Genomic DNA, 25,417 nt, shown 5'->3' with positions numbered 1-25,417 from the left:
TCCTTCGTCTTTATTTCAAGCTTTAATTTCACACATTCTGCCTCAGCGCTGCAGCCCTGAGCTTTCTTATCCTTTCCATTTCAATGAAAAGGTTGACTCTGGCACAGATGCTCTGTTACTTCATTGATGTAACAATGTAAGCAGTGCATTTCTGGACTTTTATATTGCAGCATACCTTTGTGATGGTCTCAGTGGCCAAAAGCACAGTGATTTTTTTTTAATCATGTGAAAAATACAAACCTTTCTGGGAAGTGGACTGCCTGGATCATTTTGAAGCTGTAAAGGGTTGGAATGTGTACATTTCAACCAGGGACGGAGCCACACTTGGACCATTTCTAGATATTTCAGATGTAGGTGTTGGATTACAGCCTGTTAGGTATCTCACAAATTTCAGTGCCTTTTCCTGATGGGCCATAAATACACTTTTCAGGGGCAGGCAATCAAAGCACAGATGTAGTAAAACAAGCCAATGGCCCATGAAATGCTGCATTATTTGTGGCTTTTCTTTCTAGTACTTTTACCATTCTTTATGATTTCTTTGTGGTTTTGTGCACTTAGCTCTTCATCTGATTTTAAAACGAAAATAACAGTTGCAGTAATACGTGAGTTATCTATTTTAGGAGTGAAGCCCTCTTCTCTATTCCCTATTAAATCCTACCACAGGCAAAATTTACACACTCTGTTAATAAATAATTAGACTTACACATACAGCATCAGCCTTTGGTGTCTTTTTCTTCTCTTTATTGTTCTCTCTGTAGGATGACTTATTTTCCTACCTGAATACATTAGGCTGCAATGTGGTGGAAAGCATGCATAAAGCCATGTGTCTTGTCCTTTTTTCTCCTCAACAGTAAATGCACAGATTTACATAAAAAGTTTCATAAAGAAATAACCTTGCAACCCAGCTGGTTTTGTATTCTGTCTTGGAAATTGGCAGACACTTCAGAGGAAAAAAAAGAAGTGGAATGCCTCATTATACTGAGTAATGGAAAGAGCATTTCTTTCAATTGCTTATAGGCTTGTCCCTCCAGGATCTGAGTTAGACCGACTGTGGTAATTAATAACGCCAATAAATGCTTTGGCTTATGAAAAAGAAGTCTGGCAGAACAGAGGACTAAAAACAAACACCCTTCTAGCCTGGTCACTTAATTATCACCACAGATTCTAAAACTTTTTATATCATCTTTACAGGCCCACAGAACTGTTTAGGTTAGAGGGAATCTCTTAAGGTTATGTAACCAAAGCTCCTGCTCCGGTAGGGTCAGAAGAAGTAGGTTGTCCAAGACTGTGTCTGGTTGTGTTTTGAATATGTGTGCAGATGGAGACTCCAGAACCTCTCTAGGCAATTTTGGCAGTATTTGACCTGTGACGCAGAAAAAATCCAAACTGTTTCTTTGTGTTCTGATGGAATGGCATGGGGTTTACATTGTGCCCATTATTTCTTGTCCGCTTGATGGACAGTGTTAGGAAGAATCTGGCTCCTTCTTCATTCCTCCCCATCAAGTATTTATACACATTAATAAGAGCCATCTTACGTGACCCTGAGCCATCTCTTGTCCAGGCTGATCAGTCTCAATTCTTTCAGCATCCCCTTATGTAAAGATATCTCTTAATAGTCTTTATGGCCCTATCCTGGACTTGCTCCAGTAAGTCCATGGCATTCTTGTGGAAAGCCCAGTCCCATACCAGTACTGGACAGAGTACAAGAGATACCCCCTCACCAGAGCTGATAGGTGAGGAAGGATCACCTCCCTTTACCAGCTGAGTGCTCTTCCTAATGTTACCCACGACACCATTGGCCTTTTTTGCTCCAGGAGTGCATTTGTGGCTCATGTTCAACTTCTTATCACCAGGACCTCAAGGTCATTTTTGGCAAAGCTATTTTCTAGCTCATCAGCTGCCAGTGTGTAGAGATATGTGAGATTATTCCTGACCAGGTGCAGGACTTTGCACTTCTGTTTGTAGAACTTCATGAAGAAGTTCTACATGTCGAACTCATGTAGAACTGTTGGCAGCAGTTGTCCAGCCAGTCCTGATCCTTCTGGCACAACCATCAGGTCTCAGCCACTTCTCCTAGTTTTATTTTATCTGCAAATGTGCTGAATGTGTGCTCTGCCCAATCACCTAGGTCACTAATGCAGTTGTTTTACAGTGCTAGCCCTGGTATCAATCCCAAGGGCAGCCCACTAGTGATGTGCCTCCAACTGTGCTTCGTGCCACTGCCCTTTTCAGTGGTTCCTTGCAACCTAACTCACCTTACAGTGATCAGTCTTTTCCTCAGTGGGGGTGAGTGTATCCAGTGACAAAACACTCTGTACTTTTTTGTTAGAGGAATCATTGTAAGTTTAGTTTGTTTCTGCAAACCTGACTTAGGCTGAAAAGGGAATACTTATTGGCATGTGTGTTAGTTTTAAATATAAACAAATTTGAGAAATAAAGGATAATTTTTCACTGCATTTTCTTGCATCTGATAATCTACAACGATCCATGTTCTTAATGTCTGTATGAAATAAGGTGGAAATGTAGGTGTGAGATCCTGTTTCCTATCTTAGTCTTGTGAAACAGCTTTATCAAGAGGCAGAGAGTGGCCAAGTGGTTGCCCTGGTTGGTGCAATCCATCGTGTTTTGAGGAGTTTACAAGATGGATTAAACTCGTTTTGAAGGAGGAAAATCTCATTATTGCTTTGCACTTCTGCTTAGCTTATAAAAACTACTGAATAGTTAGAGGGCAAAGCTGTGAGAGGTGATTTGTCTTGTCCGATAATACTTTAGGAAAAGTGGAGGTCTCAGGCTAATCATTCCTGTTTGTAACCCATTTCTTTGCCATCTCCTGGGAAACTGCAGAATAAAATGAGACTTCTAGAATGTCCTGTGGGCTTGTAATTGCATTTTACAGATCACCATATTCACCCTGTCTTCATAGGAGGTGATACACTGAAAATATTAATGAATATCAATTTCAATGCTCTGTTATTGAATGCAACTTTCTTTTATTCAGAAATTGTCATACTAGGAAAAGACGGCAATATAGTAAATTTAGGTGAGCAGTCTTTTATTAAACTTAATAGCAAATCATGTTCTGTGTCCATGAATTTGAACAAAGTACTGCAAAACAAGGATCAGTCCTTTCTGTTGAGAATTTTTGTTTTATTTGAGTTGGGTGTTGTTTTCCATGCCTCCATTTGGTGTCTCTAAAGATATGCAGTTTTACAGTATTTCATCTTAGAAGCCTGGCCAAGTTTGCAGTTGTCTCAGAAGAATCCTAATTTTAAAGCCTGTGTCAAATTTCTCCTTGCAAGTTTGCAGCAGGATCTTGATCAATATTGAGATTTCTGTTTTTCCACTTTTCTTAATTTGTCATTTTATATGCTGCTGTGTAAGCCTTCATTCATTAAAACTTTAGAAATACAGAGGTAGCATTTCTGTTATGAGCTAAGTAGTGCTATGAACATAGAAGAGTTTTCTCTTCCAGGCTGCAGATCTTAATCCCAGTCTAAAGTTACCAACACCCTGCAGTCCCTGCTCATCGTTTCTGTCCTGCTGTGTCCAAGACTGCCGTGGGACACCTACTGCACCCTGCCAGAGAGGAAAGCACAGTCATAGTTTGCTCAAAAGGGCTGTCGTGTTGGCACAATATCCTGATTTATGTTGCTGCGTCCCGTTTTCCTAAGATGCAGCCCCAGGCTTGTCATTCTCTTCTCCGTAGCTCTGCTTTTCTTTGCCTTATTCTGCTTCCTGTGCCTTGGGCTGGCAAAAGGCTACTGCACACTGACAACTGCTGTGATGCTCTGTCCAGGCCTGACCTAATATCTGAGGAAGGAAAGCTTTAGGGGTGTCAGCCAGATCTGTGGATCAAGGTTAAAGAGGGGGGGGCATGTATGGATCATCCTTGACCTCTCCCTAGCTTCTGTTCATCTGAACACATACATCATCTCTTAGCCTGAGGATCTTAAGTGCTTTGATCTATAAAGAAAACCTGTGACTCTCTTAAACCTTGAAAGCAGAACAATGTTTCAAAGAAAAGCTTAACGAGGCCTTTGAACAACCTCTGAGTATGGTCATTCTAGCACTGATAGAATGAGGTATGCTGCTTCCAGTCGTCTCTCAGTCTGATGATTGACCCTTTTTCTGGCACTTCTGCTTCTTGTCTGTTGATCTATTTCCAGTCTGTCTCGGCTAACAAACAGAAACCTGTAGCTGGTATAGCAGCAGCTATTTGTGTAATAGCTGAGAGATTTTATGAGAAGCCTTTAGAAAGTCTAGACTTTACCCAGCCTTTGATAGTTAGCAGCTGGTTTGTGTCTTGCATGAGCTTTAACAAGATAGGCAGGCACTGGATATTCCTGTGTGGTCCAGCTCTTACTCTGCTTATCTTGGTTAGTTGCTAATTATATTTAATTTGCTGTTTACATATATATGGCTTTAATTTTCTTGTAAGGGAAGGCAGAAAGCATCTTACCTATTTAAAGAATTGCTATGGTAATGGCTATACCAAAGGTTTTTTTCTCTGTCTATGCTGGCAGGATGATGGTAGTGGGTAAAACAGTAGAATAGTCATCACTATTTAAAAAGAGATTATATTGCAGAATCAAATTGTCTCTGAACCCAAATGGAAGATACTAATTTTAATCACTACAACTTAATGCTGAGTTTAGACGTTTGTTCAGATGAGGTAGGATTCCTAAAGCTCAGTAATGTGCTTTTACAATCTCTAAGACAGGTGCAACTCAAGAAACATGTCTTACAGTCATGGATTTTATTGGTTCCTGAGGAACAGCAACTTGCAGTGGTTTTAGCTGGAAATCCAAATGGACTTTATTTGTAATTGTATGCCCAGTTTAGTTGGTTTGTTCCATTTAAAGTGGTATTTCATTTTTGAAAACTAATGAGGGGCTGCTCCATGTGAAAGCTGTGCTGAGCACCACAAGTTAAGTGCATTAGGCTTATAAATCTGTCTTTTCCTGTTTGCATTTGCTCTTTATAGATGTGTCCTGTGTGTTTCTTTCTGTTCATGTTATACCGTGATGGACTGTTGCTGAGCTTGGATGAGATACAGGAACCACCAGAATCAAGGGAGAATTTCCTTTTAATGTAATTGAACATTGAAATATGCCGTCTGGGATAAGCAACAAAGCCTGCAGCCCCTTTATAGGAATACTTGCAGCAGTCTAACTGCTTCTTTTGAGAAAGGTGAAACATTCTGTTCTGAGTTTTTATTTCTGTGCTGGATGTCTCTTCCCCATTTGTATACAGGATTCTGTTTACAAATACCAATGTGTCCTGCTGGCGTTTCCACCTGATGAGTTATTTTAACCTTTGGAAGGATTCTGAAAGCCCAGCTTTCATGTAAACTGTTTGGAGGGAACCTGTCTTGTAGTAAAAAAACCCTCCTTGGTTGTTGATAGGCTAACTCCTGTTTTAGCCAAGGGCAACAAGAGCAAGGCACCCACGGTGCAATTAATGCAGATAAGCTTTTGTTTCCCAGGCACTGTAGAATCTGCTTATCAATTTCAATTTGTGTTGAGATGGTAGAAGAAGACCATTTCGTCAGAATTGCCCCCAGAACAATGATTTGATAGCATTATTTCTCTAGAAGCTTTCTCTGGTATCTTCTCAGCTACTTGGGAAGAAAAAAATCAAAGCTAAGCTATGACAGAGCCATATTTCAAAGTTTTTGTATGTAAAAATATCATTCTTTGCTCCCCTGTTGTATTGGTGAGACATTACAGTTTCCAGCTGCCTCTTTGAGGCTGGACATTTACTACCAGTGGGCCAATTCCGCATAAATAGCTGTGCAAAGGTTGGTCTCCTGTCTCCCTTCTGTTGGATTTATACAGCCTGCCTTCCTCTCCACAGAAGGAAGAAACTTATCATCCCCCATGCCTTTCCATTAAGCTGTTCCCCACTATGCAAAGCCTAGTATCTCCTACTTCAGTGCCAAGGAAGGACGGCACCGCGTGGTTTGATTGCTGTGCGATCTCTGATCTGCAGAATCTGCTGTGACCTGCTGAGCTATTTCTCCTGGGTCTGCTAGAGTGGGAAGCTGCCTCGTTCCATTCTCTGTAGTGATTTTGTTTCCTGTTCATGATCCATTATTTTGGCTACTGTGAGGGGGAAGGCAGAGCTGCGGCTCCTCCTGGTTCTTGCCAGTTTGCTTTCTTCACAGTCAGTTGTTTGTTCATTTTAGCATCCTGTGTTTTGTTTGAGCTGTTTAGTGCTGAGAAAGGGTTGTGGGAAGAACATTCCCTTTGTCTCCTGAACTCCTCTGGGCAGTGTATCCAAAGTGAATGTGGAAAGAGAGATAAAAGAAAATGTAATTAGGAAGAATTTGAAAATGAAATCCACTCAGTATCACATAGAAAAATACATAGAGATGCTATAAAGAATGTCATATGGTTCCAGTTATTCTTGTGTGATTGTGAAAAAACTCCTACTGTGACTGAAATATTTTCTAAAATGTTTGCAGTCTGTAGTAGGGCTTACGATTTTCTGATTGGGGTCATAACTGCTAAATAATGAAGGAAAACTTCAGCTTAATTCCTTTACCAACTTGATTCTGTTTTAACAGAACCTGTTGTCTCCAGGCTGTTTGCTGTTTCTGTAGTGTGCTTATTTTGTATGCTGAGGCAGCACCATTTCATTTTCAATTCTCAGACGTCTGGCTGTTAAAGCGCTACCGTGACACACAAATACAGATACTGAATTTTTCAGTGGAAGCAAATGTACTCTCTAAAAAGTGTCTTGCTATTCCATAGCTTTTGCTACATATTACTAATTGGTTTTCATGTGGTAGGAAAAATGTAGGTAGGTAACAATCTTGGGAAAAAAATTATATTATGGTATACAGTACCACTCATTTCCAGTTAAAACCCTTTTTTTTTTTTTCTCTTTCACACTTCATGTCTCCCATGTATCCTTCACTATGATACATGAATCATTCTTCTGTGGTGGTGAGATGAATTAACTATTTAAATATGAAGTTTCTATTTATTCCAGTGAAAAAAATACAGTTATTGTAATGAAAGAAAAGAAGCCCCAGATAGGAGACCATCAAAAGCAGTGCAGTCAACAGGTTGAGGGAGGGGATTCTCCCCCTCTACTCCGCTCTCATGAGACCTTTCCTGGAGTGCTGCATCCAGCCCTGGGGCTGCCAACATAAGCAGGACAGGGACCTTTTGAGAGAGTCTGGAAGAGGATCCTGAAATTGATTAGAGAGCTGCAGCTTCTCCTGTGAAGACAGGGTGAGAAAGTTGGGATTGCTCAACCTAAAGAAGAGAGGACTCTGGGGATTTTTCCAGAACATAAAAAAGGCCTACAGAAAAGTTGAACAGGTATTTCTTACTGGGGAGTGTAGTGACAAAATGTGGAGTAATGGTTTGGTACTGAAAGAGGGTAGGTTCAAATTAGATATTCAGGAGAAATTCTGTACCGTGAGGGTGGTGAGGCACTGGAAGTTGTGGATGCCCCTTTGGAAGGGTTGAACCCATGGAAGGACTCAAGGCCATGCTGGATAGGGCTTTGAGCTGGTGTAGTGAAATGTGCCCCTGGCAGAGGCTTTAGACCTAGATGTTCTTGAAGGTCACTTCCAAACCAAGCCATTCTATGATTCTATGAAAACTAACAGAGCATTTGGATTTACATTTTAATTGTATTTTTATGGCTGAAATTATTTTTGAGTCAGGATTTGAGTTGTCATTCTTGAAATATAGTTCAGTTTTTTAATAGAGACCGCTGTGTTGCTTTTTAGTAGTTGCTAATTTCTTAATTTTTTAAAGGATTTTTTATTTTATCAAGAGGTTAATCAGTGGAAGTTAGTTTAATTCCCCATGTTATTTTTAGAAGGTCAGTACCTGCTGCATGAAATGGAATCCTGATGTCTGCTACCAATTAAAAGCAAACAGGCTGACTTGGAGCGTTAAAAAGTTATCTTTAGCCGTTGCATTTCAGCTGTACTTCAGTTTTGGAATTCAATAAGAAAATCTAATTTCATTAGCCTTTGATGTCATCTCTATTGTCATAGGAGCCTATTTTAAGACTGTGGCAAATTTCATGTAGGAATACCTAGTCAGTCAATAATAATAATCACAAGTAGCCTATAAGCAAAGAAACAAGCTTTACTTGTTAAGCTCCTGCTGTGGTGTATTGTGTCTCTTGGCTTTGGACAGGACTTTGTAACAGCAGTAAGTGTAACACGTGTGGTTTGAATTCTGTCTGCATTTATACTGTCTTTACAAATCTGAGTGTTTTGCATGCTGTAATGTTCTGTTTCTCTTTTTGTTACCAGCTATGCTTTGGGAAGTGTTTCTGCGCAGAGCTCTTGTTGCAGTAGAGTTGAACTTTTGCTGAGGAACTGGCAGTTTTGAGCAGTTAAAGTGTGCTGGAGTTGTCAGACCTGTGATACTGATACACTTGACAGAAAGATTCTGTCAGTGGGAGCGTTGTGCCCTTGGCAGAGAAGCAAGGAGGCAGGCAGCCTGTTGGTGCTGCCCAGGGGCAGTGCAGGGAAAACCCTGGTGTGTTTGCTGGGGCAGCAGAGGAATGGTTGGAGGAAACCAAGGTTGATGGTACAGCAGAAAGGAGAAAACTGGACACTTCACAGTTCCTTGGGAGGTGTTCTTGTTCCTCCTGCCCTTCCTGTTACTTCCTGCATCTCTGCTGCGTGTGTTCACACCATCAGTTGTAAATTCAGGGCCAGATGTTGAGGCGCTGGTTACAGCCCTTTTGTGTAACTTTGGCTGCATTATGAGAAGACAGTCATTGTGCTAATGAAGCAGATGGAGGGAATGACAGAAGAAAGAGATGACATTGTTTATGATGAAAATCAGCAGTGTTGGAATACTGCCTGTCCAAATTTCAGAATGTGTTTTTCCTTTATGGTTGTTTTCCCTGCTTTGAAATAGTATGAATGTGTCAGATGTGTGGGACCTCTGTGAGGTGAAGCATAGCAGCTGGGTAATTGATAAAAATGTTTTCTTCAAATGATTTTAAAGGAGTGTCTTTGTGTCGTGCAGTGTTTTGAATTATACTTTATGGCCACAGGAGACACCATTAACTAAGAAGATGGCTTTCATTGGCTTTCATTAGTTCTTTGGGTTTTGTTTGGGTTTTTTTGGTTTTCTTTTGGCAGGAGGTTGAGGGTTATATGCTTTTGACTGCTAAGGAATGAGGTTTCTTACTGTATGTAAGCAGTTTCTTTCAATTCATGCCCGGATCTTTGTTCCTCAGTAGATTTCCTTTTTACAGTTAAGATGTAGGGGGTTAAGAAACAGGCCATATGGTAGTTTCTATAGCAATAAATTAAAAACCATGTCTTGTCAGCCCTTATGAGATATGATGCAAGAATTAGTTTGGGAAGGCACTGTTTCTACATCTTGTATCCTGGCAGCTCTCTTTCATTGTAGCGATCTCTGGGAAAGCTGTATGAGAAGCTGACCTTAGTTTCAAACAATGAGTGCATAAATTCATCATTTCATCCCTTTGAATTACAGATACTCAGCACCACACTGTTTCCATACTACTTTCTCAGTACATAAGGGCCAAGATTTTAGTGATGATAATAGTGCAAGGAAGAGGTTTTAATTAAAGCAGAACTGTTTAAAACAGAGTTGAAGCATCTGCTGAATCCATACTTGGATGCCTTATTTAATAATTTGTTGTCAATGGTATTTAGTCCAGGATGAAGGCACTGAAATGTTAGTGTTTAGGAGTAGGTGTGTACTGTGCACTCAGCGGGGTTTGAGTCAGTCCAGCCTATGGGGTAGTTCAGCTTGTGCTGAGTTAGACATCTCTTGTTTCATTTCATAGGTTTCAGTTCCCTAATGGGTTTTAAAATCTAAGGCCAAATGTAGATCTTAATCTTGAACTGATTTGCCTATTTCCACCCTAGACTTAAAGTTAGCCTGAATTTCTGTACTACAGCGCTGCAAGCAGAAAGCTGAGAGCTGAAGAGGAGAATAAGGTTTGATGAATGATCTCAATGTTTGTAGAGTGTGAGGGAAGATGGTTTTCTACAATGCAGGCTAATGAACATGCAGCATGTTTTACCCATGCCTTGAAATACACTGAACCTGCAAGGACTTGAGCTATTTTACTACAGCTGGTGGGTGTGTGCCACACTAGTACTTGGTGTGAGTCTATACATCGAATGTAAATATTTCAGGTCCTGTTTTCTGCAAATTACACTTACCTGTTTTATTCCATGTTTGACAATATTACTCAGCCAAAGCCTGGCTTTTGCTGTATCAGTTATTGTTTATATTGCATGGAGGCTTTATTCACTGTTCCTCACATTGCTTCTCCTATAGAAAATTTGCAATTAAAGCCTGTAATGGTTGATGACACGACGATAAATGCACAGGTAGCGTGGATTGGATGTAAAATTACAGTTGAAGGGAGTCCTGCTTACATGTATTTGCAACCTCGGTAACGTGAGAATTGTGTGTACTTCCACAGATGTTGGTAAAAAATCAGTGGTTTAGAAAGATGAGATGTATTTTTTGAATACTGAAGTGTTTCCCTTTCTACTTAGATATTGAAAATCTCTTGAGAACTTTTCTAAATGTGTGGAAGAATTATAGATATGCCACAGATATCCCACAGCATCACACAGACCATGTGCTACCACATTCAGGATCCTCTAAATATCATACTTGCATATAAATTTGTGCTTATTGCAGAACAGCTGTGTCTGTTGTAGGGACTTGTTCGGTGGTTTCTTGGTGGATATTTGGTACAGTATTAGATTTGTAAACAAGGATTATTTGCTTTCAGGAGTAATACATTAAGCACAAGTCTGAGGAGACGTAATTGATGACGGAACTGCTTGCTTATGATTCCTGGGCTTTACATCAGCAGACTGAGCCCTCTGGAGGCCATCAGGGTCAGGATGTGTAGGAGTCCTCCTGTGCTCTTCCACTGACTGTACTCCATTAGAAAACAAGTGGTGCAAGACCTTAGAAGTTTCCTTTTCTTTGGAAAGGAGGATGAATGATTTGGTGCACTTAATTACCTGTATGTCAGTGTAGTAGCACCCATGGATGTGAGGAAAGATGCATAACTGAAAGAATGGAAAATACTACAGAGGAGGCTAAGTCAGTAAAAGAAATTAAATTAAGACTAACAGCATTAGCCTGTTTCTTTCTGTGTACTAGGAGAGTTTAAGCTATGAGCTAGGGAGACAATTTATTAAAGGATGAAGATGAAATGTTAGTGAGAATGAATAAATTGTTTCTTGTTGAGAACTTGACAGTCTTTGTCTCTGGATTTATAAAAGGACATCAAGGTTTTATGCTTTGGTTAGATAGCATTTTCCAGAAAGGAGAGATCTATACCTGATGGGGGGCAGAGACAGAGAAGCAGTGGTAATGCAACTATTAACCTTTTACTGTAGGGATTGAAAACCTTTTATATACAAGTCTAATATTCAACATTTAGATTTAACACAGGTAATGATTTGGGAAGACACAAAGACCACCAGTAATGTGCTGATATACAAAAGAAACTTGATACTTTTGGAATACAAAAGAATTGATACTTTTAGAGGCAGTAGGAACTGATATATTTAAAGGCTTTTGAAACAAGGAGTCATCTTGGGAGACATATGAGTGATGCACAAAAACTTGTAGCGGTTGTGACTGATTTTAGAGTGAGAACAGCAGCAGTCAGAAGTTGGTGAGGTGGTGCCAGAAGTACCACCAGCGTCCCACCCTCTGCCAAGGCTGGGCAGAGCGGCCACCCTGCTGCACATCACAAGGAGTTGGCATCCAGCTTAGTGAGGTGACTGATAATTTCTAATAACTTGGAGTTGGTGAACCTCCAGAGATGAATCTCTATGTACAAAAGGAGAGTGATGTATATTCCAGCTAGCTGGGACAGGGCTTGCAGAGGATTAGAAGTTCCTCCATCCAACCGTTATTAACTTGAAAATTACAGTAGGTTTTCTCTTCTTGTGCACTACCTGAATCTTTTAGACAGAGGCCAGACAATAAGGGAATTTGTATCATGGAGTCAATGGCATACAGAATAACTAGGAGAGATACTGGCGTGCTGTTCAGTGTGCTGTGCCCTCAACTCTGTGGGCTTATCAAGAAAATCATAACAGGGTGAGACCTCAGATATAAAAGAATGAAGTACTGTCCATATATTGAAATACTTTTTAAACACTCATATGCTAGACTTTGATTAAGAGGAAAAAATGCATATATACTTAAAATGACACAGAGAATTCAGGAAGATAGTAACATGTTGCGTGGATGGAAAATTGAATACAAATTTTGAAGAAAGAAAGCCTAGGAAGTATATTAAGCATCTGAGTAACGTCACCATAGTGCCTAAGTGGATAAACAGACTTAGCAAGAGATGGTATGCTTTGGTATAGATCTGGTATGGGGGAGGCCTGCACATGGGTTGAGGGATTTTTGAGAAAGGCCTTACTGAAATAGTTCATCGTCACAATTCTCAATGCTGTGCTTGTTTTCTGACATATGGCCAGAGAACATGATACACGATGTAAATATCTGCATAAATTACATAAGGTAAATTTGCTATGATGTGGATTATTCAGGAAAGATAATCCTAATTGCTTTCCTTTTAAAATTCAGCATTTTCTGAATCTTGAATTTTGGAATTTAGCATGGTTTTTGCAGTGAAAGGTGCTGTATGTTATCAATTAATTGCCTTGGTCCTGTGTGAGCCAGCAGGCTCTTGTCTTTGCATACAGTCCCACTGTGTTGTTCAAGCTCCATGTGTGGGCTTTAAACATCACAGCTGTCTTTAAAGTAGACATTCTTTTTCATTTGTTTTACTTGTGGGAAACTTATGTAGGCTGATAATCTGTCTTTGCTCTCTGAAAATTCAGTAAATAATGTCAGAGACTTGAGAAGCATTCCACATTGTACTTTTTTTAGCTTTAGAGTATGTTTCGTCTAAAGTAGTCTATTAACATCAAATACAAATTGCATCAGAGACAAAGCTTAGAAAAAAAATTGTCAATCCCTACTGTAGCTGTGAATTTCTTATTGACATTGTCCTTATAACTCAGTTGCATTACTTCTGTTTTGCCTTTGAATCTTTACGTGTTTGATAGACCAGTCATTCACCTTCATCCTCCTTCTCTTTCATGAAGTACAGTACTACTGCAGTGAAAGGTGGTGCAGACTTCTGCACCCTGAAGGAAAAGATACTTTATTCCCTTCTTATGTAGGATTCTTTTCTGATTTTTGCACTTTGCCATATTTTATGCCACAGGAACAATGTTGGCGATGTGGGCGTCTCTTTGCTTTGATCTTAAGCCATCCTTGAAAGCTGTTTACTGCTTCCTGTGCTCTCTTGTCATGGACAGTCTTAAATAACTTGGCGTCATGACAAGTTATTTAAAACCACAAGTAGGTATTAGCTGTTTGTTTCTTTTAAGATTTTTTTTGCTGTATTCAGAGACACACTTTTTTCCATAGTAGAAGGAAAAAATGATGAAATTATACAGCACTCGCTGTTTTTATTTTTTGATTGTAATCCTTGGATGATACACCATGAGCTAGCTGGAAATTTGTTCTTTATTGACTCTGCCGTCTAAGAGAAAAAAGAAAATAGGTAAAAACAAAAATAGTAATTGGAAATAGCTCCTGTGGAGCAAAGCTGTCATGAAGCAGATTGATTCAGCAGCGGCAAAGTTGCTTTATTGATTGTAAGTCCTTAGTAAATTAAAAAGAGGACCAAATGCGTTAATCTTCTGTGTGCATGTGTGTTTGACAGTGACAATTGAGAATGCTCTGCCAGCATAAAGACACATAGAGGAGTGTGGGAATGTTACCTACTTCAGTCAGTAACAGGCTTGCCAGAGATAAGAACAGAGTTCTTCAGAAATCCTTCTGGGTTGAATGTTCTTTACTGTGCTGTAAACAAAAGAGAGAAGAACTACTCCTGCTTGTTTTTTTAAGCATTCGGTACAACTAATCTAGGTAACGGAGTGAAGCATAGGAATTGTAATAATTTTCTTCAGACGTTCCTTAAATTTTATTCTCTGTCTCAATTGCAATGTCAAATTTGTTGTTAATAGATCAGTGGAAAACCTTAATATATTCTAGCCGAGTACCTCAGTTTGCTTTGTAAGCAAAAGTCAGTTTTGGATTTGGATTTTTGACTCTTTTAATTACTGCTAATTACTTGATGTCATTTCCCATTTGCAAGTAAATTAATCTTTTATTTATATTTTCCTTCCCAAATCATCACAGCTTTTCTTAAGGATGAAATTCAGTTAGATGGGGAGCAGCTACACAAAGTGAGATTATAGTACAGAAGCTTTTCCTTCCCAGAAAAGCAGGGAGCAGGAACAGAGGTGGGATTCTGTTCTGGTGAGGACTAGGTGTTACCAAGATTAATTCTTACTTTTCAGCCTCAAATTCTGCACTATCAGAAATTTTGTTTCATGTATTTCTTGTTGGGTTAGTGTAGTTGAAGCCAGGAGAACATGCTCTTCCTCTTCTCTATTTTCCTGCCACTGCTGCTTGAAAATCCAGCTGCCAGCGATAGTTTTGTGGCCTCTCATTCCCAATGTCACCTGCCTACAGAGCACTCTGAACCTCTGTTGTTTTGGACACACAGTTGTTTACAAGACAGGGTTTGAGGAGCTTCTCCTGTGAAGATACTCTGGGGCCACACAGAGTGTGGGAAGAAGGGACTGGAGATGAATGAGGTAAAACAGCAGAGAAGGCAGGGAGCTGGAGATACTGTACATATCTCTACAAAGTATATATATAGTATATATAAAGTATATAGTTTATATATAAAGTATATAGTATAGTACTATAAAGTAGTTTTCCCACTACTTTATATGGAGTCACCAGCCTGGCATGTGGAAGTGGAAGGGAACAAGGTCCTCTTTTGGGCCCTGGAGGGAGATGGGAACTGGAATTGCAGGGGACCCATTAGAGGTCTCCCCATTGATTCACGGGTAAAGTGTAGTTCTTTAATATCATCTGCAAGAACAGAGCTTTGTAGTTACAACTGAGTCAGAAAGAGATCCAATGGGGTAACGGGATTCCTTCCAGGAAGGAATCTGCACGTTCTTGTGTTCAGTTTATTATGCCATACTGCTGAAAAACCCGGACTCTATCTTGTCCCCTCACACTTGCCCCCAGCAGCAGTGAGCCAGAGGCAAAACACAGATTGAGGCATCATCTCAGCCCTTTCATCCTACCACTTCACTCCCCATTTCTTTCCGTGCTTTTTCTTTCCTTACTTGCTGGTCCTGATTAGTTATCTTTGGATTTATTTACCTTGCCAAATAGCTGCATCTTTTTACAGAGACTTTCTGCTACTTGTGCTTTACAGGACAGCATCCCCAACAGATTTTTAAAGCCTACTACTGTATTTTCTCCTTCTTCACCCCATGCTTCTTTGAGGTTTCCTAGAAGAAATTACAAAGTCCAAGGGAAGGAGTACAGTAGCCAGCGGCTGCCATTCATCTGTTTGCATAGCTTTTGAAATGTTTAATGATCATTAATCAGAGCTTATAGTTATGCTTTATTACTCTTCCCTGATATCTCTCTACCCCTTTCAGCCCCACTGTTTGTCACCCTTGTCACATTTTGCCATAAATTTAGATAGCCCAACAGGAGAAGCTGTGTCATTCTATCTGAGTGGTAGTACAGCATAAATAAATTTTTTCCTAAAAATGTAAATGCCATTGTGCTTTGCTTCAACATGCACAACATCAAGTAGTAATTGTTGTTAGTGGCAATTTGTAGTGTTTAAGAGTCTTGCTCATTCAGGCTCTGTCATGCTGGGTTTTTGTGCTGAATGACTGATTGTTGCACCATCTTTTTTTCTTTGTTAAATGCGTCTGTATGCGGAAGGAGAACAGCCTAATTTGTTTCAATCTGGCATACTGGAGTAAGTCTGCTTTTAAATCACATACTTAGTAGGTTACAAATCAGATGGCATCATTTTCTTGGTGATAATTCTCCAGTGTACCAGGAACTGCTGACTTGAATAGGTTTTGACCACTTTTCTTTTTCAGTAAGTCTTCTGTAAGTCATTTGGCTTGCTTAAATGACCTGCTCCTTATTTTCCACAGCAAGAGTTTCTCTCATTTGGGAAATGTAAAAGGATAACATTCCTGGCCCAAGCAGAAGCAAAATGTACCACTGCCATCTGGGCTGTGAAATTGGAATAAAGCTGAAAGTGTTACCTCAGTATATTGCCGTGGCTGGAAGCCAGATGGCAGATAATACAAGGATGGTCTAGTAGTTGGCATGTTAGTCAGGATCTTGGGACGTGCTTGTTGTGCTTCAAACCTCCAAGAATATGGGCAGGTTGGAAATTATTTCTCTCCCCTAATACTGCTTATCTGAATGTTACGTATCTACCAAGCTAATTGTCTCAGCTCATCCACTGTGAAAGGATAGGCAATTCCAGAGGGCATAGGTCATTCCACATCACTTAGCTCTACATTTTACGCTAGGATGAATAACCCTGTGGAGAAACTTGTCTCTCTGCATAGACATCACAAAAAGACAGTAGCTGGTATGGTCTGGGTACATTACTTTCAGATGCTTGAGGTACAGCAAGTGAGCCCTCTCTTCCTCTCGTGCAGCTGCCTTTAGTTGAGGGATGGCAATCCTTTCCTGCCTCACAGGTACACACAGAGATTGAACAGTGCTACTGTTCTTAAAAAGTTTTTATTGTAAAAAGAAATTGGTACGTAATTTTAATTATCTCTATACGCATATATTTGTGACTGCCTGAGGTGGGAACATAGTGCTGTAAGAGAGGGAGCTTTAGGACTAGAGACCTGGAGACTTTTGCATCCCTAGGAAATATGTAGCTGTTTCGTAGCAATATTCAGTTGAATGTGTTAGAGACAAAGCTGGGATTTGGGAATACCTGTCATATATATGAAGCTCTATAAGTTATGCTCATTCATGGTGCCTGGTTTTGTTTCTTTTTAGATTGTGATGGATTTCAAACACCCTGATGGCCATACAGTGGCAATTATGTTGCCCCGGTGCAGTTTATTGGTGATGACTGGAGAATCCAGATACCTGTGGACACATGGGTATGTGGAAGAGTCCCTGCATTGCTGATAATATAGGAATAATAAGTGTTGTTTATTTGCTCTTTTAATGGCATTCTGTGTTTGAAATTGCCTGAAAGAAATCAAGTTTTATAATTAATATACAAATTCACTCTGTTGCTCAGATGCTGCTTAGGTTAAATTGAAAAACTTGGGGATTTAGGAAGCTAATTGCCAGTCCCTGAGGTGTAGTTTCCTGCTGCTGTCACAAGTGAATTTTCAGTAGGAAGTCGCTCTCATATCTGCAGTGTGAAAGTTCTCAATGACTCTGAGCTGGCGAAGAATTGATTGTAGTGCAATTAGTGTCACCATTGCCTTTCTCTCTTTTCAGCCTACAGCTTTTCCCATTGGATCACATATGCCAAAGGCTTGAGAGAGGGGCTAGTTTAAGAGATTGACTTCCCCTGCACTGAGAGCCTGAGGGTGGCAGAGGGGAGTCTTCCTGAGCTGTTCCCAGCTGCTTTAGGGACACTTTAGCTGCTGGTAAGACTGCATTGAGCAGTTTTGGGATGCTGCAAAGAGATTTCTTGAAATATGTCTGGGGGCTTTGCTTATTTTAGAATTTAAATACATGCTTTTCAAATCATGCACCGCTGGGAGATAGTTACAATTGGAGTGCTAAAATTCACCAAAAGGCTAAAACCTTGCTGAGCTTCTGAGTGTGACAGTAATACATTTATTTCAGGAGTGTATGGCAACCCTGTATTGGACAGAAATGCCCACAGTAAGCATTTCTTTCTTTATTTCACCTAAGCTGTCACTGGTTCAGCAGTCAGTTGGAAACCCTAATTATATTCTTTGTAAGTTAAACACCATATCCTTTTATTGGCAGAAATTTTTCTGCCTTTTAATTTTGCTGGTTAATATGTATTATGAAAACAGAATGAATGCAAACTCCCTGATAACCTTTACATTGTTAATTTTATAGAGCTCTTACACCACCTGTATATTCCCTCGTTAAATTAAATAGCTGTAAAAAGCACTTGGTGCTTCTGATGTGCATCATTACAGATGCTCAGGGCAGTGAACTCCTTTGGTGTTTGACATATAGGACCGACTATGGATACCCGCACTGTAAGTTTCTTATGCTGTCCTGTCAAATACAGTCAGTTGTCTTTTGGAGAGGTCATGTACAGCTCTGAGAGCACAGTGCAGTTTCCATGTCAGTGACATTGCTGGCCAGGAAAGCTGGTGGGCAGTCCCCAGCCCCAGGCATCAGGCAGCCCCATGGGCTGTGCTGGGGCCAGGTCAGAGCACCAGCCCAGGATGAAGGTAGTGGCTGCGCACAGACAGAGCTGGGGATGCATCTGAGGCTGTAACTGCCTCCAGTGGGACAGCCTCCATTTAAACACAGTGCCCAGGGGAAGGAGGGCTCACCCTCTCTGAGCCTCAGCTTTCTCCAGGGCTACCAACTCTGCTCCTTCCAAGCAGCCCTGGGCAGCCACGCTCCCAGGAGGTGGAAGGATGCATGCTGGGCACTTGCAGTACTGGCCAGCAGGCAGTGAAGTTGGAAGAGTGTACCTGTCTATTAAAACGTGGAATGAGTTTATTACTTAACTCACTTGTTCCTTCATATGATGTCTTTTGAGAACCAGTGAATAAACGACATTGAAAAGGAAGATCCCGGATCTTCCTACTCATGTACAAGTGGTTCCTGTGCTGGTTTTTGTCCACCTTTCCTAAGTACAGTTTTTCTATATGTTTTTAAAAGCAGTAGTAGGTCAAGATATTCAACAGGAGTAAGATTTGCATCATGCCGCTGGAACATCGTATTGTAATCAAAATTAAAATCATCCAGAGAGAAGTTGTAACTAATTCACTTGCATACATAATGTCAAAATGTATTTTACTGACATTTGTGATGCCTTTTATCTACACCTCAGAAGTCAAATTATTAGAGCACAAGAGTCAGTTTTGAAATTAATCTGGACATGTTTTCATTGTGTATGCTTGGATGCCAAGGAATTAAAAACTTTGTTTTGACCCCACTAAAAAAGTGCACAGGAAAAGCGTTTTTGTTCAGTTCTCTGTGAAAGAGAAACGCATGCTTTAGAAATAAGCTATGCAGTGTCATCCAGAAGGACAAAAGATGTATTTTCTTTTTGACTCATAGGTGAAGGTAAAATTCTGACTTTTCTGATGAAGTTCATCAGTGATGTGTTTCATATTTGGTTGGATAATCTGACAGAACTCTATTCTTGGCACTGCAATAGTAAAACCACTCTGTGCCAAGCAAGAGGGTGTGCAGCATTTTATTTTTGCCATTGAGAAGTCCTTGTAAGAGAATGAAAGGAAGTGAGAGAGAGGAGCAAAACCCAAGAGAGACAAGTGACGCACGGTGCAGTTGTTCACCACCCAGTGACTGATGCCCAGCCCATCCCCAGCTCATACACTGAGCAGGATGCTCTGTGGTGTGGAATATCCCTCTGGCCAGTTCGGGTCAGCTCTCCTGGCCATGCTCTCTCCCAGCTTCTCGTGCCCTCCTCACTGGCAGAGCATGGGAAACTGAAAAGTCCTCACTTAGAGTAAGCAATGCTTACCAACAACTAAAACGTAAGTGTGTTATCAACATTATTCTAGTACTAAATCCAAAACACAGCACTGCTGCTCTTAGCACAGATGCTTAGAAGAAAATTAACTCTATCCTAGCCAAAACCAGGACAAAAATAAATATATCAAAAAATATATATCTAGAAGTACTAGACAAACAAACAATCAAACTTTATGGAAGAAAATGAGGGAGGGAAGGAAAATGTAATTACATGCAATTAAACAACACTTTAATTTGCGTCATTAGTTTGTGTTATCTCTTTTCTCTCTTAAATTGAATAAGCTGGAAAATGAGAGGGCAAAAGTATGTTAAATAGGATGTTGTAATCCCATTTCTCTTAGAGTTTTAGGATTGCCTTCTTACAAAGACGGATTGGGTTTTTTTCTGATGCGAATTGAATTATTCCTTTATTTTGTGTTGCTTTATTTTAGGATCACACCCAGAAAATATGATGTTATTCAAGCATCAGAACTTGGGCACAAAGTTGGAACAATCACTGCTGATGCTGGAGATTTAACATTAAATCGAAGGGAAACAAGGACATCATTTACATTCAGGAAAGTGAGGAGAAGCCCTTGCAATTGCAGTAAGTGCCTTGAGGCAACCTTCAGGTCAAAATTGTTATTATATCACCAATAGGTAGCTTTTTTTTGTTTTGAGCAAATAATTTGATTCCTTTGGATAGTTTTGGCAGTTGTCATAGCTATTCCTGGAGGGTTCATAGCATAATATATGGCTTGAATTGGTTGCATTCATGTGGTTGCTGGAGTTTCTCCATACAGGAAGGCATTTGGCTTGCTCCAGAGCCAGGCAAGTAATTCAGAATCTTGTGTTTCATTGAAGTTTCAAGTGCTTAATAATGTAACAAAATAGGAATAACTACTATTCTTCAAGTTTTTTCCTCAGTTTTCATTGGGTTTTTTTTGAGGGGACCTGTAATTTTGAGAAAATAAGTGCATTAGAGAAAGAGAAGCATTCATAGCTGCCATGACAGAGCCACGTAATGTGTCTTAGGGCAGTAGAGATAATAATAGACAGGTGGCTCAGTGATTACATAGAACTGAAGTCCATTTATACCCTTAGAACAGAATTTCAGAGGCTGAATTGTAATGATGTCATGGTCTTTGGCATTGGGGGCACTATCTCAGTTTTGAGAACATAAACATCATTAACATAGCAGATTAATGATCACTGCAAGCAGCCTCTGGCACAAGTGGTCCGGTTACTTATTTTCAGGTCATCAAACACTTCTGTAGTTTGACCTGCATACACTTTTGTAGTTTGACCTGCATTTCAGTTTTTAAAGGGTAAAGGAGGAATGAAGCATTTTTTTGCGTTTTAATATTTCACTTTTAATTTAATTTTGCTAAATATGCTTAATCAATGAGGAATTGCTTTAAAAAATTAATATTTTGTATCTGTTGCTGTATCTAGTTTACCCATCTGTCTGTGACAGCCAGAAAGGGCAGCAGAGTCCGGTGCAACCTGCATTTCCCCAGAATGAAATGGAGGCCTCAAAGCTGGAGCAAGAATATGTACACAAGGTGTATGAAGAGATTGCCACACACTTCAGCAGTACCAGACATAGCCCATGGCCCCGAATCGTAGAGTTTCTCAGGTCCCTTCCAACAGGGTCAATAGTGGCTGATATTGGTTGTGGCAATGGGAAGTACCTCGGCATCAATGACAATTTGTACATGGTAAGTAATAGCTACTGTCAGTTGTTCTTGCTGGTTCTGGTGTTTATTCTGTCATGCACTTGTAGCATGTTGGAGGTTCAGGTTGGCATTGGAAGAATGCCAAGAACAGAAAGCTGTTTCCTGATCCAAGATCAATTGCCAGTTGTCTTAAGTTTCCACATGTGTTCGTTATGTGCATTACCTTTTTCTTTTTTTCAAAGCCACTTCTGCTTTGTAATTAAAAATACGTTAAGAAAAATAGTAATGGGTGCAGTGGATTGAAAAATTGTAATGGATGGTTTAGGCTGTTTTGTCGTTGTTGTTGAATAAACTTTTTAGGTGGTTGGGCAATTTGAATACTTCCAACAAAATTTTCATTTGTTTTGGTGGGTGGGTGAAATCTTCATGGGCAATGCTATTTTTCATGACCGCTTCAGTTCCCTCTGGCCTGGTGACACATCTCATTTGTGAATGATGTCATGTTTGGCTGTTCCACCTACTGGCCCTATGTACAGGCCCATTAAATATGCCAACACAAAATTCACAGAGGGATCTCAACTTTGGTACAGATTTCTGACCTTTCACTCCCTTTTCTTCACTTTTAGGCAGTTCTGACATAATTCTTTCTCATTTTCTCTCCTGTCTCCCAGTCTGTACTTAGTCCAGTTTTACTTCTCTCCCTTCCTATCAGGGAGAGATACAAATATGAACCAAGAGATAGCTTTCATTGCAGATATTTAAAAGACAATTTTGGGGGAAATAAAAGAGTCAAACTTGCTGTTGTCTTAACCCAAAAGAAATCTCTGAGGAGTGTCTGTTATGGTATCTGCTCTCTCCTGTTCCAGGATTGTCTGATTCTTTCACATGCTTGTCCTGTGAAACACTGTGAAATCCATCAGACTTGAAAACTTCTATGTAGGGCAAAGCATTCATTATTGTTAATAAAACTTGGAGCTGTTTGTCAGTTTCAGGAGTTTCTGTCCTGTTATTTACATTCAGCTAAAAAGATAAGTTGTTATTTGCAATGTTGTTTGTGTTACTGAATTATCTCCGTTACTGTTCTTATGGGCTAGAACAACATCAACCAGTTAATAAGTAGGCATCTTTATGTCAGACTGCTATAGCCTAATTATTAATTTCATTCTTCTAGTCTTTCAGTCCTGACTCCAGTAAGAAAAAACAGCAAGCCTAACTGGAGAGGAGAAACATTTATCAGGGTATCATGAAGGTCAACTGGTCCTAGAATGGATTTGGTAAATTGCAATTGTGGAGGTTTTCACTTTGAAAGGTGAAATTGCTGTAAGATACTTTGTTCGGAAATTGCCAGTACCAGTCTGTTTTCTGCAGCCCACAGATAACCAGCTAAGGAAGGGAAAGATCCCATATTTGCTGACAGTCAAAGGAAGGCCAGCTCCTGTCCTCTGTTACTTTAGGAGTTACCTAATTTCATGTGTGTCTGCAGAAGAAATAAAAAGCAGGAAAAATAACAGTGATAGGGAGGAAACTATTAAAGAAGCAGTTGAAACAGTTGCAAAATAGAATCTGGGAATTGCTTCATTCAGTTGGCCTCCCTTGACATTTTATTTTCCACTGGTGACAGCTAGTGGTTTCTAGATGAAGATAGACTCAAGATTTTGCATTTGGTTTTTTTCATCTACAAATCAGCACAGAACCTCAGGAGGATGGATTTGACTCCTTCTTTCTACCAGATTTATTTTTCGGTAGCAGCCAAAGTGTGGTTAAAGAAAACCCTGTGTGTATTGTGTTTACAGGTGTTTTTAAACTTTTGACAAGGTATCTCAAGTGTTGTTAGTTCCATCTACCATGGTTTGGTCATGGAGCTGAGGGTGAGGGATTACAGAATGTTTTATGTATCAGGTGTATTGTTGAGATAAAGGGAATGCTCTCTAGATGCAGAACATCAATTTTCTTCCTCATTTACTCCTCATTTAGTTGGAGGCATAAAATCCAGGCAAAAACTTAATAAATTCTACCTCTCTTTTTTGTGCACAGTGTAGTGGAGCTCTTAGCCCAGATCCTGTTGGAAAAGAAGCAATAAAGCAGTGCTGTGAAATTAGGAGTTGTGTAGGGATTGGGTAAAGCACTGTTGGCACAGCTCTGTGGCTTGGGATGTTTTGACTCAGAAGTACTGAAAACCTGAGGCAAGCATTTCCTGAAGGCAAGCAATATGCTTTACAGGTTACTGTGTTCACTTCTATGCTTTAAGTAGCAGTGCTAATAGTAGATCCCAGCTAAGGTAGCTCTCTTGATGGCTTTAATCTTCAGGTACTGCCTGAAAACATCTCCACTGTGGCCTGTGCTACTGTAGTTGCTTCAGTTTCTCTGGATGATTGCATGCAGCCTTATCTACTCGAGTATCCTGTGTGACAGTGAAATGCACAAGTCCATCAGGTGCAGCAAAAGTGACAGTGCTGTAATGGTTGCATTAGTCTGACACTGAGAGAGCAGCAATTCCATGACAAACAAATTCAGATTAAGGATGTTTCAGCTGGAGATGGAATCCCTGTCTGATGTAGCTAGCACAAAGGTTGGAGAAAGGCTGAATTAACCTGAGGTTTCAGGTTACTTTTTCTCTCTCACCCACCTTGTTATTGTTTAAATGAATGCAAAAAAGAGACATGGTTTTAGTGTTGTTTTCCCACAATTCCCTCCCCACCCAATCTCATTTGGAGGAATTATTTTAACAGATTTTGTTTAGCTGCTTTCAAGCTTAATATTCATATCTGTAAGCAGAAGTTTTATTTTTATGGAACAATGTGTTTTAGCCTTAGCTATTCCGCCAATTACCACAAGGGTTCCATTGATACTATTGAAATGATCTCATTAATTTCTATACACTTTAGCTTTGTCTCCTTGTTTCCAGAGTTCAGGTAGGTGTGGTGATGTGTAAGTCTCTGCAGGAACGTTCAGAATCCTCACAGGGCTACGGTGTGAATGAAAAGTCATTGAAATCTTTCAAATTTTACATTTTTAATTGAACTGATAAATTGGTGGGATATTCAGTGGCAAATAACTGAAAATGCCATAGGGTAGATATAATTGACAGAGTACTGATGATAGAAAAAAATTATGGCAATAGAGGAGCCAAAATTATTTGTTTTAATACAGATATTCCTATTTCTCTTGTGTGTGTCATTCAGAGGTAATTGGTAACACAGTTCATATTTCACAAGACCTTTCAAGACCCGCTTTTGCTCTGAGATGTACACCTCTGTTTTCTGCATTACTCTCCCAAACTGAGATCTACTAGAACTATATAAAAATTTGATTTTTCCAGGGTGTGAGGAGGAGAGAGAGTGAATATTTACCGTGGTATGGTTGCATAAAGTTGGGTGGGTTTTAGTTGCACTGGGTTTGTACAGATTGGGAGTAGATTCCTCTCCCAAGGATATTTTAGTAGTGGGTAAAAGCAGGAGGGACAAAACCAATTAGTAGAGGTATACCTGGAGTAAGTTCACCAAATCTTAGCAACTGAAGGGCAAGACAGATGAACCTTTCCTGCCCTTTTCTCTCAGTGAATAAGAGTCATTAAATGGGTGAGAGATCTGGGAAGAGAGCTCAGAAGGAACTGGGCAAGAGCAGCACAAATCTAGAATGAAAGCTGAATTGCTTCACTTGGTTCTGTTTCTTTGTCACAGAGAAATGAACTCCAGGTCTTAGGCATAGCACTTTGCTTTCAGAGATACCTTGACTACATGCAGTGGAAAACCAAAACCCTACATGAAAGGAATGCTGAAAGCCAGATGAATTTGTTTGCTGGAATGTAATTTGGTTTCTTGAGCTTCTCATGCTGTTAGTTATAGCTGAGGTGTTTCTCTGGAGAGCGACATAATTCCATTCGGTGGCTGGATTTCAGAATTAGATGTCGTTTTGTTCATCACTTTGTAATGTGCTGAATAAATCAGGTTCCCAGATACTTAAATGAACTAAGTCTACCAGGCTGAGTTGCTTATAATGAGATAATGTTAGAAGAAAACACACAGTGGTGGGTAGCCTCAGCCTGTCTTTACCTATCTTTATTTTCAGCACGCAAGAGGGTTTATCTTTTGCAGATTTGCGACATCATTAGAAAGCAAGTTATTTATTAGTGTCTTT

At 39.9% G+C, this 25,417-nt stretch overlaps 1 protein-coding gene across 6 annotated transcripts in view; it reads left to right on the top strand.

The window, feature by feature from the left end:
- The window catches only part of ALKBH8 (alkB homolog 8, tRNA methyltransferase), a 54,110-nt gene that overhangs the window by 23,000 nt on the left and 5,693 nt on the right, over positions 1-25,417 (top strand). For all 6 annotated transcript variants that reach the window (XM_040054944.2, XM_040054938.1, XM_040054939.1 and 3 more), the window contains exons 9-11: positions 16,947-17,053; positions 20,054-20,208; positions 21,057-21,322. In XM_040054944.2, the coding sequence (XP_039910878.1) occupies positions 16,947-17,053; positions 20,054-20,208; positions 21,057-21,322 (528 nt within the window). The remainder of the gene's footprint in view (positions 1-16,946; positions 17,054-20,053; positions 20,209-21,056; positions 21,323-25,417) is intronic.

This window comes from Hirundo rustica, chromosome 2 (assembly GCF_015227805.2).
Source record: "Hirundo rustica isolate bHirRus1 chromosome 2, bHirRus1.pri.v3, whole genome shotgun sequence".
NCBI lineage: Eukaryota > Metazoa > Chordata > Aves > Passeriformes > Hirundinidae > Hirundo > Hirundo rustica.
Note: the sequence above shows the minus strand (reverse complement) of the source record. Positions and strands in the feature narration are given on the sequence as shown.